Raw genomic sequence first — 16882 nt, forward strand, 5'->3', positions numbered from 1 at the left:
TCCTATGCCTTATCATCTGGCATGTTGCAAGAAACACACTCGTCTCCCGTATCCCCATCTCTCAGTACTCTCTGGCCCTCTCTATACTCATACCCCTAGTTGTCTTCATGCTTGTGCTTATAGGTATGTTGCTTTCTTGTTTCATCGTAGGTATGCGATACTTGTAGCCATGCTTCTTCTCACCTCGTTCCTGCTGTTGTCTGTCCCCCAACATACCTATCTTGAGAGCATTTCCCAGAACATGTCCATGCATGAGCCCAATGCAACCAGGTCGCCACCTGCTTTTCCGTTTCCAAATTACACGGCACTCGATACACCCAGCGGCGGTCGTGTGTGTACACGTCCCGCCCCTTCAAAACTGACAAGGACCAACCAGAAACCAAGTGTAGTGTTGGCCAGCTGCGCCGCACAACGCCGGTTTTCTTTGCACAGTCGCGACTATTAGTGAAATTCGACACTTATAAGGAAGCCTGCGGCTCCCCATCCATCCGACTTTTTCTCGCTCCTGCGTCTCGGCACATTCTGTGCTCGATATCGACGTCCTTTCCGTTCTCGAGTCCTAAAAGTCGCCGAACATATGTCCGTAGCTGCATTTGCCGTTAGCAAGCCTGTCACATCCTTGCTCCGGCGATCTGAGAACTCGGGCTCCCATGGGATTGGAACTCACTCATCGTGGCCTCCTTGGCCGTAACGCTCAGGGTCCTCGGGATACCTGTCGAACTGGCTGGCATCGCCCGCGCCCGCTTTGACCGGAGGCGTATATGGCGCATCGATATCCTTCCTTGCGAGCCGGTCCCATGTCACCTCGGCGAACCACGCGTGTTGCTTTACATCCTTGGGCCCACCGTACAGGTTGCCCAACCTCTTCGTCAGGTCGGCGGTGATGAGTCTCTCCAGCAGATCCTGGGCGTCCGGGTTGATATAGGCCGGGTACTTTACTTTCCCGCGGAGGATGTTCTCGTAGATCTTCATTGGCGAGCCGCTATCCCAAAATGGCGTGTACCCGCACAGCATTTCGTATATCAGGATTCCTAATGACCACCTGGATCCACCTGTCAGTACTGATCGAGCCTTGTAGGAGGGACAGTTAGCTGTCACGCACCAGTCCACCGACTTGTTGTAACCTTTGTTGGACACCACTTCGGGCGCAAGGTAGTCAGGGGTACCACATAGTGTCCACGTCTTGTCCGGGACCCGCTTCGCAAAGCCAAAGTCCGTGATCTTGAGGTGACCGTGCCGGTCGAGCAGTAAGTTCTCTGGTTTCAGATCGCGGTAGATGATATGTTTCTCGTGTAGGTACTCGAGCGCTAGGGTGACTTCGGCAGCATAGAATTTGGCGACAGGGTTGGGGAAGCGCTAAGGAGCAGGGTGTCAGCGGAGAGTGTTCCGGGTTCATACATTATCCCCTGAGCCTGGTTGGTATAAAAGGAGAGACGTACGCCGGATTTCCTCAGCAGCGAGAACAGCTCACCACCCTCGACAAAGTCCATCACCATGTACAGATTCCTCGAGTCCTGGAACGTCCCCCAGAGTGTGATCAAGAATGGGTGCTTGACCTCGCCCAGCATCTTCCGCTCGTCGTTCGTGTGTTCGACCTGCTTCATCTTGACAACCTGTGCCTTCTTCAGCACCTTGACGGCGTAGAATCGCGAGTTGTGCTTCGACTGGACGAGGTGTACCCTGCCGAAGCTACCGGTTCCAAGGGTCCGTAGTATGTCGAAGTCGACGAGAGAGTATTTCCCCTTGGTCTGCCTCGACTGCTGCTGCTGCTGTTGCTGTTGCTGCTGCTGCTGCACCGCCGCGGCCTGTTGCGCCTGCAGAGCTTGGGCCGGGCCTGGCTGTTGTTGGGCCATGGCGGCTGAGGGTTGTGCGCCGGGCGCGGATTGGCCGTTGGCAGGCGGCTGGGGGAATTGAGCCTGGTTCAGCGATCGCGACTGACCAGAAGGAGGTGCGAAAGCCGATTGTTGGGCGCCGTCATGCTGCTGCGGAGGGTTGATGAGGTTGGCGATGCTCGGTAGGTTCTGCGGGTCGGTTCCCGGGGACGGGGAATGGGCCGGAGGTGCGACATTGTACGGGGCAGCGAGGTGAGCAGTTGCAGGATTCATGGCCACCTTCGCGCCCTCGGATAACGGCCTGGGCGCCGGTGCGACCTTCTGCTGCGGTTCGACGGTCTGCGTTGATGGCGATGTGGGAAGGGTAGAGTTGTCGAAGCTTCTTGCCGTGGTGGTGGGGGTGATTGGACTCGTGGGCTGACTGGCTGTGGCAGAAGGATCGGCCTCCCTTGTCCGCTTCTTCTTGAGGAAACCGAGGCTAGGCATGAGAGCGAATTGCGATTCGGAGGCACAGAAGGTGCGGACGGCCCCAGGAATGGGCAGGAAAAGGGGTGCACGGAGGCACGGCGGGGGGCAGGGACGAGCAGGCTCGGGAAGCGGAAGCAACAGCGTCCCCTGGTCGTGCCCAGGTCGGCCGCAGGTGGGAGGGAAGTGGTGACCTGTGATGAACCTTGAAAGGCTGGAGGAGGGTGTGGACCCCAGCTGATCTGACTGAGGCTGCTTGAGGCGGCTCGTTGGTTGACTGGTCGATGCAAAGCCAAATCACAGACAAGGAAACTCTGGGATGGCTGATTAGAGCCCTTGAAAGTCAGCAATCTGGCTGTATGCTGCTGTCTTTCTCCCTCCTGCCAGCGCCGACAACCCGAGTACGATCTTGGCAGAAAGCGGCAAAGGAAGTTTGGCAGCAGGATGCCAGAAGCAGGGAATGTCTAGGCTGGGCCTGCTGTCCGCCTGCTCCTGTCTGAAGCAAGGAGAAGCAGTGATGCTGTGCCAGGGTTGGACAGATCTGCCAGGTGCACAAGGTTAATCCAATACACACGCAGAGCTTGCCACTGCCTCAGGTGCTGCAGGTCTGTGCCACAAAGGAATGGAGCCAATTTCTAAGATCCGTACCTGTATAGAGTGATAAAGGTTGACCGGAACGACTACCCGTGGGTCATTGGGGGACTTTTGGGGGTTGATGGTGGACGGGATTCCGGGCTGCTTGCTCTCGTCTCTCTTCTCTGGCAAGTCTGCTGCTGCTGCTCGAGGCCGGAAGGGATGCAGACAGATTGCCCCTCCCTTGCTGACCAAGGTGGGTTGACCAAGGCAGGTGGGTTCACTGGCTGGCCGGCTGGCGAGTGGGCTTTGGGCACGAGAACCGAACGCGGCTTCTGCGAGAAGGCTGAGGCCGTGTCGAGGCTGGGTAAGGTACGTAGGGTACGTAGGGTAGGGTACGAGGGCAGCGGCGGCGGTGCTGCTGCTGCTGCTGTTGCTGCTGCTGCTTGGATCTGTGGGATCGGGCTGAGGCAGTTCGAGTCAATTGTCGCTCAATCAGGACATGCCAGCGGGCATCCGAGTCGAGGCTTGGGCAGTCAGGAGTCAATTCGAAAACGCCGCGCAGGTTTGGCCGGCGAGACTGGACGAGCTGGTGAGCCGGGGTCCCAGGTGCCGTGGGGATGCTGAGCTCGAGCTGTGGAGAGTGGAGTGGAGCGCACACGTCTAGGAGGGGTTTGTAGCGCTGCGCATGGGCAGGGGGACCTCAAATCTCGCAAGAGTGGGTTTGGGCACAGCAGGAGAGGGTGGGATGGCAGCTTGGATTGGTGCGACAGCCGTTGCGGGCTGGATTGGCGCCCACGACAGACAGGGTGGTGGTTGATACTCAAAGGGGAACCGACCGATTTGACTCTGGGGTATCGTATACTGACCGCAACGAGTGAAGTATGGGTAGATATGGATGGGTACAGCGCGGGATGGGATAGCAGTATAGTATAGTTATAATGACATAATATAACAAGGTGTTGAGTATATTGGTACCGTGTAGTAGTAGTAGTAGTAGTATTTGTTTCGTGATGCGAGGAAGCTCGAGGGTTGATCGGGCAAGCACAAGGTTGGACTGGGGAGCTGCGCAAGATCAAGGTGAAGCTGGGGCTGGGGCTGGGCCGGGGCTGGAGCTGGAGCTGCTGGGAGGGGACGAGGGGGACGAGGGAAGGGAGGGATGGGAGAGGCAAGGGCCAGAGTCGAGTTGTTAGCCGCGGGGCGCTCAAAGAAAACGGACGGACGGACGACCTTGACAGCACAGCACAGCACAGCAAAAGCTCAACAGAGCTCAGCAGCAGCACAGCGCAAGGACTCGACCTTGGCCTGGTCTGGTCCGACTCGACTTGACTTGACCTGAACTGGCCTGGGCTGGCCTGGGCTGGACTAGAGGAGACGGGGCTGGAATGGGGGATTTTCTCGACGGCCTCTTAGACATCTCTTCATCCCTTGTTTGCCGGTGGCGCCAGCGAGCAGCAAGCCGGTGCCTGAGCCCGGCCATGTCACCCCAGCCGCACCTGCTAGCAGCCGTGCTCTCACCCCTCGAGCCTCGCTATCTCTGGCTTCACGGCTCGATCAGCTCGGGCAGTCGTCAATTGGTGGGCCGGCGCCGCTGATCAACAGGTGTGGATGGAGAGAACATCCAAGCCCACAAAAGCTAGCAGGTCGCCGTCCGCAGAGAGACCGAAACCAGTCGATGTAGCTGCGGCTCGTGGCGCACGGTGGGAGTGTGGCAGTGGGAGATACGGGCAGAGAGCTGGACGGGGCCCCCAACAGTCCCTACCCAGGACCTGCCAGTCAGGCCTGTCAGCCTGTCCAGCCTGTCCGGCCCGGTTCTGCGCAGGATTGGAACGCAGATGTGTCAGGAGAGAAGAAAGTCTGGGGATCGGTGAGAATGGGCCCCATAGATGTGTCTCTCACCAACTACTGGTCTAAGATCTACCCGTCCTGCCGTCCCGCTGCCGCACCCGACATGCAAACACAGCGCTGCCGACCTCGCTTATCTTATCGCCAGACGAGAGCATTAGTCCCGAGGTCTGGCTAGACTACCACAGTATGTACTGTCGTCTGCTGCGGCTGAGATTAAGGCAGATCGATAGATGCAAATGCAGATGTGCATGCACATGCATAGACTACAAAGGGCGGCATGGCTGGCCGGCTTACGGGGCGTCACTTCAGCAAATGCTTGTCTGTCTGGTCGGTGCGTTACACTGGCATCAGCGCCCCAGCAACAAACGGGGTGTTATGTACTTTTCGCTTTCAGATTCCTCCTGAACTCCCAGGACCCGAGGAAATGACTAAATCTGCCTAATTGTCGTCCTCATCCAATATGTAGGTGATCCCCACCTCGTTGACCGCAACCCATCGTCACATTGTCTTGCTAGCCGCATGACCCCTAGAATCGGCTCTTCCGCAGGCTGTTGGCCCTCCATGCAGTATAACCAACATATGCTCCACCAGCCACAAGACAGAATAGGATGATCTTCGTGAAGAACCACGTCCAGCTGCTGCCCTTCTTCCTCTTTGGCCCGCCGCCCTTGCCCTTCCTACGGTTGCTTCCGGGAGTCGACGACGGGTTCGATGCGTACAGGTTCTTGGCGCTGATCGACACGATGTCATGATTGTCGCTCAGCTCGCCCGTCTCGGAGCTGAAGCCCAGGTACGCAACGTTGGGCAGCGACGGCGGCTCGTTGGTCTCGAAGCACAGCACCCAGTCATCCTCGTTCTTGTACTGCAGTTCCAGCTTCAGCTGCTTGTCCTGGAAGTAGGTGAGGCGGAACTTGGTCGGGACGTTGGCGTGCCGGATGCCCCTGGCCGAGCAGCCCGCGAACTCCTGGAGCTTCCCGTCCGTGTTCTTGTCGTACGACGTCTTGCCGTCGCCCACCATCGCCATCACGTATGGGAATACGGTGCCGGGCCGGTTGTTCTTGTACGTGTCGAAGAAGACCCCGAGGCCCTCGAAGTTGTCGGCGCTGCCGAACACGGGGCCCATTTGTGCGCGCTGTTTCGTGAGCCACATGGCAAAGCCGTCGCCAAAGAGCTGATTCTTGCCGTGGATCTTGAATTCGACCTCTATCTCCCAGTTCGTTGCTGTCAAGGGCACTTTGGACCACAGACTACCCATTTGGGACGGCCGGTCGGAGGTCAGTCGGATATAACTAAGTCCAGTGTCAGAAGCGAAAGTTGTCGCCTGCGCGTAGTAGTATGCGGCGCGGAACTCACGCATCCGTCCTCACAACAGCGTCGCCGCCGAAGTCATACCAACGACTTTGCATGTCGGAGTCAAGATAGGGCTGACTGAGTTAGTCCACTGGTAGTCGCGTGATGCCGAGGCATAGAGGTCTCTCACCTGTTGCAGCGTGTGTGTTCGCAACTATGTGCAGCATTGTCAGCGTTTTCGTCCTGTAGATTCCAGTGCACGATGCACAACAGCAGAAGAGTCTTACCCCGATGCTCTTAATGGTGTTTCCTTCATCATCTGTCCTGACTGCTCCCCAGGCGAGTGTAGCCAGCCCCAAGGCTGACAAGCCCGCGCTGAACCACATGGTGAAAGAAAAGGCTCTGCCAGAATCGGTGGAAGAGAAATTCGAGAAAGAAAGCAGAGGATTGGCTCGTCGGGGATGGAGATGCGGGCAGTGGCCGCTCGCTGCTTGGTGGTTGTGTGGTCGGCTGGTGAAAGTCCAGGTCAGACGTGAATCCGACGTTGGTGCGCTCGCCCGCCCAAAGTTGCAGCTTGAATCGCTAGCTGGCCTCTTTTTCTGCAGCATGCGCTACTCGAATCTGGGGTCCGGGATCAGCTGCCTGCCGTTCGGAGCCGCGCCTCACGGCTGACCAGTGCCTAGCTGGAGGAAGCTATGCCCCCTGCAGCAGAATTGGAGACAGGGGGCTGCGGCCGAGAGTCAACCGAAGCCGAAACGCGCACGGCGCAAGCACCGCCACAGCTCTCTTGGATTTTCTCGGACCGCCGATGCCATCATTGATCTCTTGCGGCAGCCTCGCCAACAGCGAAATCATTCCCTCTTTGCGCCTTGCCCATTGAAGCCCATAAGACCCACCATGGACTCCAACACGATCAAGCAGACTGTTATGCGTCAGGTTCAGCTCGAGTCCAACACCTCGAATGCCCGGATGCTCATCGAGGTGCGCCGCTTTGCCCTGGGGACTCCCAGCATCACTTTGCGCCGGCTGACACAACCCGCCAGAAAATGAACGAGGTCTGCTTCGAGAAGTGCCTGCCAAAGCCCGGATCATCCGTCTCGAGCGGCGAGCAAACGTGCTTCACTTCATGCATGGAGGTAAGGGGCGAGATCCAGAATCCTCAACCACCCACACAGCGCTGGCAGCTGGATTCACTTGATTCCACGCCCAGATACTAACGGCGGCCCTAGAAATACATGAGCGCATGGAATCAAGTAAACGCTGCGTACATCCAGAGAATACGACAAGAACAGTCTGGGTTATAAGAGAAACGTTGGAAGTGGATCGGGGGTCCCGGAGGTTGCTGGGGGGAGGGGGGCGATGATAGAGTAGGCATCACAGGCACACGAACAGGGATCGAAGGGATCACAAGTATCTGTGGACAAATTGATCAGTGCACCCTTCGAGTGGGATAGAATTCGGTGGAATGCCTCCGTGGGACAACTTCCGTCGGCTGTGTTTTGGTACCAAGGCATAGGTCAGTGGGTGGCAGTCCTTGGGCATATCTGTGAACCACACGCCATTGGGACAACAGATGGCTATATGCGAAGTTGGAGCAAGGAGGTCTCGTGGGCGCCCTGTTTTTCGAGGCAAATTAGGAGTGTATTACGTTGATACCAGCGTGGTTCAGCGCGGCCTACGAAGCGGCACGCTGCGTGAGATAGACATAGAACATCTCAACACAATCAAAATCCTTCTCAAATCTTGGGTTTCATTCTTGTCCGTCTATGGTCCGTCCTGCTGGCCATTCTTCTTGGCCTCCTCCGCAGCCCTCTTACGCGCAAGGTACCTCTCTTTGGCGCTCGATATATCCGATTCGGTCTTCCTGGATTTTGTCTCCTGCTCGACCTTCTTCCTCTCCTCCTCCTCCTCCTCACGGGCCCTCTTGAGGGACTGCTCCAGCTGCTCCTCGAGCATGCGCGTCTGCCTCTCGCGCATGGCCTGCTTGCCCCCGGAGCCAAAATTGCCCCTCGACTGGTCCCGAGATCTCGAGTCCGACGACGAGCGGCCCTGGTCCTTGGGCGCCTCTGTCTTTTTCTTGGCGCCCAAGTTGAGCCCGCCTTGGAGCAGTTGGCGCTTGTCGACGACCTCGCCGTCCTCGTTGACAATGACGGAGCCCCCTTTCGCGTTGATCTCGCGCGCCGCGTCCGTCTCTGTCCGGTCCTTCTCCTGTTCTTTTCTCTTCAGCTTTGGGGAGACCACCCACAGTAGCCGCCTGAGCAACTATCTTCTCCATCTCCGCCCTGCGCTGGTCCTCGCGCTCCAGCAACTCCTTGTGGAAACCGGTCATGCCGCCAAATTTGTTCTTCTTTTTCTCTTCCTCTTCCCTCTTCTTCTCTTCCTCTTCGGCGATCCTGTCTTCCTCCTGCTTCCGCTTGTACGCCTCTGTGACGAACTTCTCCTTGTCCGCGAACTCGTCGCCCTCTGCCTCCCTTTCCCTCTGAATCTTTTTGAGCTCTGCGATCGAGCGGTCTCTCTCGCGCTGCTCGGCCGCCTTCGTCACATCCGACATGTATCGTGATTTACGCTGCGCATTCTCCTTTTTGACCTCAGCCTCGCGCTGTTTCTTCGCGGCTTCGATGACATCATGCGCAGCATCGTAGTCGTAGACTGAAGGATCCAGAGCCTCGGCCGCTTCAGCGTATTTTTTGGAGGTGAGCGCAGACGACAGGTCGCCAAATTGTCGGCTGGAATCGACTTTCGATTTGAGTTTGGGTGGTTCTTTTGGTATTTTGCCCTTCCTGTGTTTTGAAGATGCCGAACTATCTGTGGTCCTTGTGGGTACTGTTGCGAAGCCGTCAAGCTCTGTGATTGTCTCTTCATTCTTGGACGTATGTTGGGCCTCGTCGTCGGAGTCGTCACCGCCGCCGAACGCAGCTTTTCGTGGAGGAGCGCGGGCCTTGGCTGGGCCTGCCTTTTGGCCCAGACTGAGCCCGAAAGATAGACCGGGCTTGCTCATGGTAACTCTGTAAATGTGTTGTAAATGTAGACAGGAGCAAGAAGTGAGCGTTGATGCAACTATGCTGCGACCTGCGTTTTGGGGAAGCAACGAGTGCACCAGCCATGATTCCCCACATAACCCCTGTCGCCCTTCCTCCCCAGTAATTCCAGGCACATGCTAGACTACATACAGCTCGGATTCCAGACATTCGGGAACAGTGGATATTTCTTGAGGAGCAATTACGTGCGATGATTTACTGCTGCGGGCCAATACATCTTATGCTATGTACCACGATCTGTAGCACTGTGCTCCAGGTAGAGGTTTTCGAGTCGCATCTTAAGACTGCATGCTTTTAAAGTACTTGGCTGCGTTCGGCCCCCGCTACTCAAGGAATCCACCGTTGTCAATCTTTGGATTATAAGTGGGTTTGCTCTGTCATTCTGGACTAATTGAGAACTGACTACAGACTTGCATCCGCTCACAAGACTTCATCTTCAACAAACTTCAAATATACTTGGCCAAAAACTCAGCAACCTGCTTTTATCCCTTCTCATACTCCCTCGCGTTCGTCTCGTCAGACAGGTTGGCACGAGCACCCATCCAGCCGTGAAACATGGGGCGACCGTAGGTCTCGACATGGCCGATCTTACCAGGCTTTGACAGGATCTCCTTGAGTTCAGCAACCGCCTCGGACGGCTCACCAGCAGAGGCGAGGCAGATATGCGGGACAGTCAAAGCCGCACCGTCAGCCGGGTCGAGAGCGCTGTGCAACAGACACTCTACCGTCAGCATCATATCCTCGGGGATATCATCAAGCAGGGAGAATGGCACTCACCCGGGATGCGCCGTCCAGCTAACAGTAAACTTCCTCCCGGCACCCTCATTGCCAGGCCCGCACGCCAGCACGGTGATCTTGCCGCCCCAGCAGAGCCCGGACGTGGTCCTCCACGCCGGGCCACTTCTCCCCGACCTCCTTCCGCACCTTGAGGAGCTTCTCGACCGCCTTCCCCGCGTCGCCCGGCCCCGCCCGGAACTCGGCGAAGAGCTTCTGCTTCTCGGGCGTGTCCGGGGGCAGCCAGTCGGGCTGGACGTAGTTGCCCTCGAGGAGGTCCGGCACGAGCACCAGGCAGTCACCGATGTGCTGCGACAGCCGGTCCGCGCCCTGGATGGTCTGGCTGGCCAGCCCGAAGACGTCGTAGATGTCAATCACGGCGCGGGTTGCGTTGGCGGGGCCCGTCACATCTGGGCGCCCGGGGGATGTGAGAAAATTCCTTGTTGGGGGCTCTCGGGGGTGAGTTATGTTTTGTTCTTGTTTTGTTGCTCACTTACACGTCTTCAACCCGGCGATTGCCTCGTACGTTCCCTTCTCGGTACATTCCGCGGAGACAGGGGGTAGTTCCTCGCACGCCTTGCAAGACATCCTGGGCTTTGGGTTGTTCTTTGTGGTTTTTGTGAAATTGAAAGCAGAATTGAGGGCAATGAGGTTAGTGCAACTCAAATCGGCTCGCAATTGACCAATGTACCATGAGGGTGAGACTCGAGCTATATTTATCTAACACATGAAGCATCGCCCAGCCGTTGGAACTGCCGAAGAAGGCACCGATGAATCGGGGGCTCCGGACTTTATGACCCGTCTGTTAAATCCGGGCCCGTCTTCCGATGCCAAACATTGTCTATCTATCTCGACGATGGCGGAACTGCGCACCAGACGGCTAGATAGATTTCGGTGCCGAAGACGCCTATCTGTACGATGGCGGAAATCCTCACGGGACAGCAAGACCGATATTCGGTACAGAGACTGATTCCTACACTTCCCGTTGGTCCAAAGCAGCGACCCAGAGAAGAGATGTGCAAACCCGAGACGCCAACCACGCCTTTGCAATGCTATGCCGTACATTCCCTCATATATCCTCGCGGTAAGTTTGTCTACAACAACGCCTGGCCCATGAACATGCTCTCCTTGACCTCCGCAACCACATCCCTCCTGTCGTCCTTGCCGACGATGACGATGCCCCTGCCCCCGCGCGTGCCCTTCCTGCCCACCCTGCCCAGCCGGTGGATGAAGTCGATGGTCGTGTGCGGCACGTCGTAGAGCACCACGTGCCTCACGCCGAGGGTGTCGATGCCCCGCGACGCCAGGTCCGTCGCCACGATGACCTTTGTGTTCTGCAGGTGCCTCTTGCCCTTCACCGGGCTGCTCCTCTCGACGTCGTCCATCAGCCTCCTGACGGGCACCGGCGACGTGAACGTGGCCAGCATCTCGCTCTGCCGCTGCTCGGGCGTGTCGCGGTGCAGGGCGACAGCGTCGACGCCCTTCGACACGAGGAAGTCGGCCACCTCCTGCGTCTTCTCCCGCTCGTTGACGAAGACCATGACGCGCTTCACATCGACCTCGCCCGGCACCGCGCCCTCGTGCATCGAGGCGCCTTTGCCGATCGACCAGATCGCGTCCGCGCAGGCCAGGTTCTTGTTGTTGCGGTAGGGGTCCTTGCTCGCGTCGATCACGCCCAGCTGCACCCGCCTGGGGATGGCGTGCAGGTTCGGCGTCGCGATGCGGTTCATCTTGGGGAAGCTGGTGGACAGGTAGTGGTCCAGCCGCTTGGGGATCGTGGCGGAGCACATAATCAGCTGCTTGAGCGAGGGCATGGCCCGGTCCATGATGCTCGTCGTCACGGAGCTGAAGCTGCGGTCAAGCAGCGAGTCGGCCTCGTCGATGATTAGGTGCGACACCCGTGACAGGACGTTGGGGTCCGACTCTGCGATAGATGCCAGCAGGTGAGGCGTGGCGACCACCACGTCCAGCCCCTCGTGCCTGTAGATCCGGCGCTCAATGACCTTGGCGTCGAAGTTGGCTGATATCTTCTCCACCTTGAACTTGACCGAATGTGACAGTTTCTTGGCCACCCCGCCCACCTGGTCGACGAGCTCGGCGGTCGGCACCAATATGATGACTCGTGGCCGGGCTGTAGTAGGATGCGGCTCCAACAAGGACTTGCCCTTATACCTCGGATCAGCACGCAGCGCCTTCTCCTCTTCGAGCCTCTTGTTATACGCCGCGACGTCCTGGTCCTGCGCCTCAGCAATCTTCATGGCGTTAACCGAGGGGAGCAGGTAAGCCAGCGTCTTGCCCGATCCCGTCTCGGCCGCCAGTAAGAACTCCTGCCTTGCTTCGCTGGGAACAGCTTTTGTTTTCGTACGCCTAGGCGCACCGATATGTTGACCCAGGAGAGCTGGGATCGCAAGCCTCTGTACCGGGGTGGGCTGGATCTCGGCCTTGTCCTTGAACATATCCTTCAAGCCACCCTCCTTGATCGCCGGCAACAGGTCAAACTGGTCGAAGCTTTCCACCTCTTTCATGCGATCTTTGAGGTTCATCCTCTGTCCATAGCTGAAGGACGTCAGGGCCCGTTGCATACGCAGGGCTTTGAACCTGGGTTTGGCGTCCTTGCCGTCGCGTTCCGTGCCCGCTTTTTCGTCCTTGTCTCGCCCCCGCGCCTGCGCTATCCGTCGCATGGGATCGATGTTTGCGACCGTTCTGTTCATGCCCGAGAAGGGGCCGTCGACTGCTCTCCGCCGCGGTTTCTTGCTGCCATCGTCGTCTCGTCGGCGCGTAACGTTGTCGGACAGCACCATCCGGGAGGGCGTGGAGCGCTTTTGTCTGTAGCTCGAGGCGAACCGGTAGGCCCATGGCTGAGGGATTGCATTTCGTATCGCTGGCCTCCTCGAGTCGAGCGCGAACCGACAAAGCGGACACACGGCTTCTGAAAGAGCCTTCCCAAACATGATTGACAATGTGGACCAGGAGTCGTGGGTACGAAGGTTAAGAGAAGTAGCAAGAGCCTTGAACTAGACCGAACTGCTGGAAATTTTTGGTCAAGGAGGTATCCCTGCCGCAGATCCCGCGCCACCGAACCAGGGTTCCCCACGCGGGAGTGTGGGCCTGCCTCTGTCAAAAACATCAAACATCACAAGTGGATGAGCACCAGATTGTACCACGTTTCGGGCACCACGAAGCAGCTCTTTTCTCATATCGAAAGCGCAACGCATTCATCACCATCATCGTACATGCCACGTGTTCATACTACCATACTTGACGCCCAATATTTCACCTATGTATGCATCCAAGCGCAGAAGACAAAAGCAACAGTTATCGCAATGTTGGGCGAGCTGCCTCCTTCCCTGCCCAAGAGCATCCCCTGACAAGTTTCACGCGGACTCCCAAATTCAATCTGCTCGCCGTAACAGTCGCCATGCATCTTCCTTGAAATCCATACCCTTGATGTTCCAAAGCCAAGCGGCTCCAATTGCGACCAAGGCCACGCCGGTCGTGACAAGTCTAAGACGAACAACATCAATGGGAGTGTCTTGTCTGTCATGGGGGTGGCTTCTTACGTAGTCTTGCGTCTGCTTCCACACAACCTACTAACGAAACCACCAACCCAGTCGACAAAGATCAGCCTAAAAAAGGCCGAGAACCAGTTTCCGTTCTTGGCCGCCTCCCAATCATTGTCCGGGATCGGTGCTGGCGTGCCGGACCGATCTCTGGAGTCCGACTGAGGAGCAGATCGCTTCTTCAACGAGGAGGACTGGTTATCCTCGATTGCAGAAGACGTGGCGGCCGGCTCGCTTCGTGAGCCAGTCTCATCCTGATCAGCGCTGGAAGAAGGAGCCTCGATGTCCTTGTGCCCGTTGTCGTTGGATGATGGTGCTTCATCAAGCGCTTCTTGAGGCTGTATATCCTCAGCCTCGGACACCACTATCTTTGGACTTGGCGGCACAGGAATAGTCTTCTGCCCGGGTTCTGTCACGGAAGCTGCGTCTTCGACTGGGCTCGCGGTGTTTGGGGCAGGTTCACTCGGGCTGCCAGGCTCCTCTGGCTTGGGAGTCGTTGCTCGCTCCGGCGTCAGATAGCCCGTGTGTCCATTTTCCACGCTCTTGTCCTTGCCCTTGCCATCCTTCATCACCACAGCCTCATCCTCATCACTGACCGGAGAGATCAGGTCGTTGTTGTTCTTGACCGATGGACTTGGGACAGTCACTACTGGCCGCGAGGCAGACTTGGCGGGATCAAGGGCAACATCGCCCTCTGCGTCCTTTGCCACCTTGATGGCCTCATCCGCAGTTTCGGCTTGCTCGACAATTGGTGCAATCTCCTCGGCCGTTGCAGCATCGGCCTCGTCATCCTCGGCGATAGAACCGAGAGAGGCCGCCGAGAGGGAACGCTCGCTCAAGCTCTCCTGGGGTTGTGCCACGGGCAAGGGCAAGTGCTGTAATCCCTTAGAAGATACCGGACTCAGTTCGGGAGAGTGTTGTTCTCCGTGGTCATCACCAGTGCTCCGAGTCCTTGTTCGGAAGACAGGGGATGGCGGCACTCCTTCGTTCAACGTCTGATTGGCATTGAGACCGGTCTCGACCTTTCTGACAGCAGCAAGTATTTCAGTTTTCGATGAAGGGAACCGCTCAAGTGTCGGGTCCTCGAAGTCTTCCTTGGCTTGGCCACGGGTGTTCCCATTCACGATCTCGGCTTGTTGCTCGTCTTCCGGTACACCTGGGATCTCGTCGTCTTCATATAGGCCCGCACATTCATCTGCCACGCGTTAGTCACTCCTGATGAGAATGGAATGAAGAAAGGTGAGTTTTCCCCTAGATGGGGGGCTAATCAGGCGAGCTTATACGTACGAGCAAACAACGGCACTGGCTCAGGCTCATTACTGAACCCAGCGATATCGAGATTGTCCTTCTGAAGGTCCTCTTTGATGTCCGCAATGGTCTTTGGTGCAGGTACGACGGTCTCCGTGTGCTCTTCGGCCTGAGGGGATTATTAGATTCCAAGTCCGGAAGCTAGCGGGATAGATCCCAATGAGTGATGCGGTTCAAGAATGCTCACCAAATCATTGTCAAGATCCTTAGCTGTATCAGCGACCTCAGCGGCCGTATCAGCAGCCTCTTGAGGCGGAGCGGAGGCAACCGCGTCAACGGTCTCGGGCTGGGGAGTTGGCGGGTCGAGCAAGGCAGCTGACTCGGCCACTTCTGCTGCAGTCCTTGCATACTCGGGGGTGCTGGTTGCCGATCGATCGACCTTCCCGGCCTCTTTGAGAGCTTCAAGTCTTGCAACCGGCTTTGGCTGATGGACATGGTTTGTACTCGACAGTTCGTCGTCATTTTTTGTGGCTTGGATTGGCTCCTCTGGTTTGGTCTCTTCCGCAGATGGAGCCTCGATGAAGTTATTTCTATTGCCCGCATCGTCGGTCACTATATGGTGTTAGCGGAGGGTAGGAGGGCAGTGGAGTCGGATAAAATACCAATAGGTGCAGCCTCATCAAGAACCCACCAGTCTCCAGGGCCGACACGGAACTTGTACTGGATTTTTGAGTTTGGTTCAACATCGAAAGCTTTGGAGAAGGTGAACCCTCCATCTTCACCAGTGGTATAATCCATCTCCTGGGGCACCCATTGTGGATGGGAGAAGGTGCCGGCGACGAAGAGTGGAGGCTGAGTTCCGGGTGCTCGGTAAGCGATGGTGATAGGAACTTTGATGTCCGCCATGATGAAGGACGCTCAATTGAATGATGCTAAGGTTGTCGAAGTGATGTACGAGAGAAGACCTCTAGCGATGATAGCGTGCTTCGTAGTAGTGCTTCGAGGAAGCAGAGTCGGAGGGCGGGCTCTGACCAGAGAGCACGAGTGCAGGCGTGCCTAGCTGATAGCTTCGAGTCTGCCGGTCTCCAAAGTCAATCGACCTGGGAGACGATGCAAAGGTAGACGACCAGTCTTCTGATGAAAGTGAAGCGGGAGAGGAAGAGAAAAAATGTCAGTGGTGAATTTTCTGGGTGTTGGGGAGGGTGGAATCTGGGGGGAGGGGGCGGGTGGGCAGTGGCTTGATCAGCTCGTTTGGCAGACGCATGAGCTATGCCCCGAGCTTGTTTCCCGCCTTGGAGTTGATTTGCGGGGCGGGCAGCTTTCCTGGGGAGTGCATGGGGTGGAAAAGTGGCTTTCAAGCTGGGTTTATGGGGCTGCGTGACAAGTACCGCGTTGTACTCGGTACGCAGCAAGCTCAGCCCAGTTGTTACTGATTGAAGAAGCCGGCTGGAGATGGCACTGGAGATGGAGATGGATGGGCGACGAAGGCAAGACAGAGCTCGAGTTTGACCTCCTATGGAGCTTTGTCATGTGTCTTACGGTCCAATGACGGGCAAAACGGTTGAGGCCAAGGTGTGGGCTGAGGCCTGCAGTCTGTTGTGCTGGGTGCCGAATCCTGCACCTAGTGCTCCTGGAGGTGATGCGGCCGGCCGGTGGCAGGATCCCTCTTGTTGTACCTATTTGGGGATGCAAGCTCCAGCAGGACGATAGACCTTGCCTGTCTGTTACACTCATCGGTATCGCAAGGTTCCATGTCACTATTACATCGTCCGGCGGTGATTGGTGCTTCGTACTGCAGGTGGTCAGCCGTTTGCAGCGGAGCTACCGTCGAAAGGTAATTCGGCGACTACCTAACTTGCAGCTACCAAGTACAGACATGCCTGCCCCATTCGTCCCGCCTCGGGTTTGAGTGAGACCGTTGAGACCATGCTACAGTATTGATTTCGCTATCAGAAATACCTAGCCTGTATGCTATTCTGTCGATGAAAAGAAACCACCGTTCTGCTTGAATCTGGCGCAGAGGACAATCCATTCTCATTGTTCAACACTTACGCTACACGCCCGGTGGGCCCCAAACTCACAATCACATGTTAGACCAGAAGTCGAAACTCCCCAAGTCCCGCCCATTGTTGACAATCAAGCATTTGTGGCCCACGAGACGGGGCGAAACCCATCCAGCTGCGTGAGAAATCACCAGGAGACGGCTCTGCTGAGGGCATCATGTTTTCGGCCTCAGATGCAATGGATACCCGTT

At 57.0% G+C, this 16882-nt stretch overlaps 7 protein-coding genes across 7 annotated transcripts; 1 reads left to right on the plus strand and 6 right to left on the minus strand.

Annotated features, from left to right (window-relative positions):
• Positions 1 to 559: 559 nt before the first annotated feature.
• INS49_006764 (uncharacterized protein) lies at positions 560 to 2318 on the minus strand (the record flags this gene model as incomplete). The annotated part of the gene is made up of 4 exons (XM_043167533.1): positions 560 to 587; positions 668 to 1042; positions 1103 to 1356; positions 1440 to 2318. The coding sequence occupies 4 exons, from the start codon at positions 2316 to 2318 to the stop codon at positions 560 to 562; spliced, it is 1536 nt and encodes a 511-aa protein (XP_043028677.1).
• Positions 2319 to 5244: 2926 nt separating this feature from the next.
• On the minus strand, positions 5245 to 6394 carry INS49_006765 (uncharacterized protein; the record flags this gene model as incomplete). Its single annotated transcript, XM_043167534.1, has 4 exons — positions 5245 to 6007; positions 6072 to 6142; positions 6199 to 6222; positions 6296 to 6394. 4 exons carry the CDS (start codon positions 6392 to 6394, stop codon positions 5245 to 5247), a joined length of 957 nt encoding a protein of 318 aa, XP_043028678.1.
• Positions 6395 to 6905: 511 nt separating this feature from the next.
• Positions 6906 to 7312, plus strand: INS49_006766 (uncharacterized protein; the record flags this gene model as incomplete). The annotated part of the gene is made up of 3 exons (XM_043167535.1): positions 6906 to 6989; positions 7052 to 7144; positions 7238 to 7312. 3 exons carry the CDS (start codon positions 6906 to 6908, stop codon positions 7310 to 7312), a joined length of 252 nt encoding a protein of 83 aa, XP_043028679.1.
• Positions 7313 to 7772: 460 nt separating this feature from the next.
• INS49_006767 (uncharacterized protein) lies at positions 7773 to 9006 on the minus strand (the record flags this gene model as incomplete). The annotated part of the gene is made up of 2 exons (XM_043167536.1): positions 7773 to 8216; positions 8254 to 9006. The coding sequence occupies 2 exons, from the start codon at positions 9004 to 9006 to the stop codon at positions 7773 to 7775; spliced, it is 1197 nt and encodes a 398-aa protein (XP_043028680.1).
• A 522-nt stretch (positions 9007 to 9528) lies between these two features.
• Positions 9529 to 10408, minus strand: INS49_006768 (uncharacterized protein; the record flags this gene model as incomplete). Its single annotated transcript, XM_043167537.1, has 3 exons — positions 9529 to 9767; positions 9895 to 10230; positions 10318 to 10408. The coding sequence occupies 3 exons, from the start codon at positions 10406 to 10408 to the stop codon at positions 9529 to 9531; spliced, it is 666 nt and encodes a 221-aa protein (XP_043028681.1).
• A 506-nt stretch (positions 10409 to 10914) lies between these two features.
• On the minus strand, positions 10915 to 12771 carry INS49_006769 (uncharacterized protein; the record flags this gene model as incomplete). Its single annotated transcript, XM_043167538.1, has 1 exon — positions 10915 to 12771. One exon carries the CDS (start codon positions 12769 to 12771, stop codon positions 10915 to 10917), a length of 1857 nt encoding a protein of 618 aa, XP_043028682.1.
• Positions 12772 to 13376: 605 nt separating this feature from the next.
• INS49_006770 (uncharacterized protein) lies at positions 13377 to 15534 on the minus strand (the record flags this gene model as incomplete). Its single annotated transcript, XM_043167539.1, has 4 exons — positions 13377 to 14575; positions 14668 to 14797; positions 14876 to 15240; positions 15291 to 15534. The coding sequence occupies 4 exons, from the start codon at positions 15532 to 15534 to the stop codon at positions 13377 to 13379; spliced, it is 1938 nt and encodes a 645-aa protein (XP_043028683.1).
• Positions 15535 to 16882: the final 1348 nt, after the last annotated feature.

The sequence above is a fragment of the Diaporthe citri genome (genome assembly GCF_014595645.1).
Source record: "Diaporthe citri strain NFHF-8-4 chromosome Unknown scaffold_2, whole genome shotgun sequence".
Taxonomy (NCBI): Eukaryota; Fungi; Ascomycota; class Sordariomycetes; order Diaporthales; family Diaporthaceae; genus Diaporthe; species Diaporthe citri.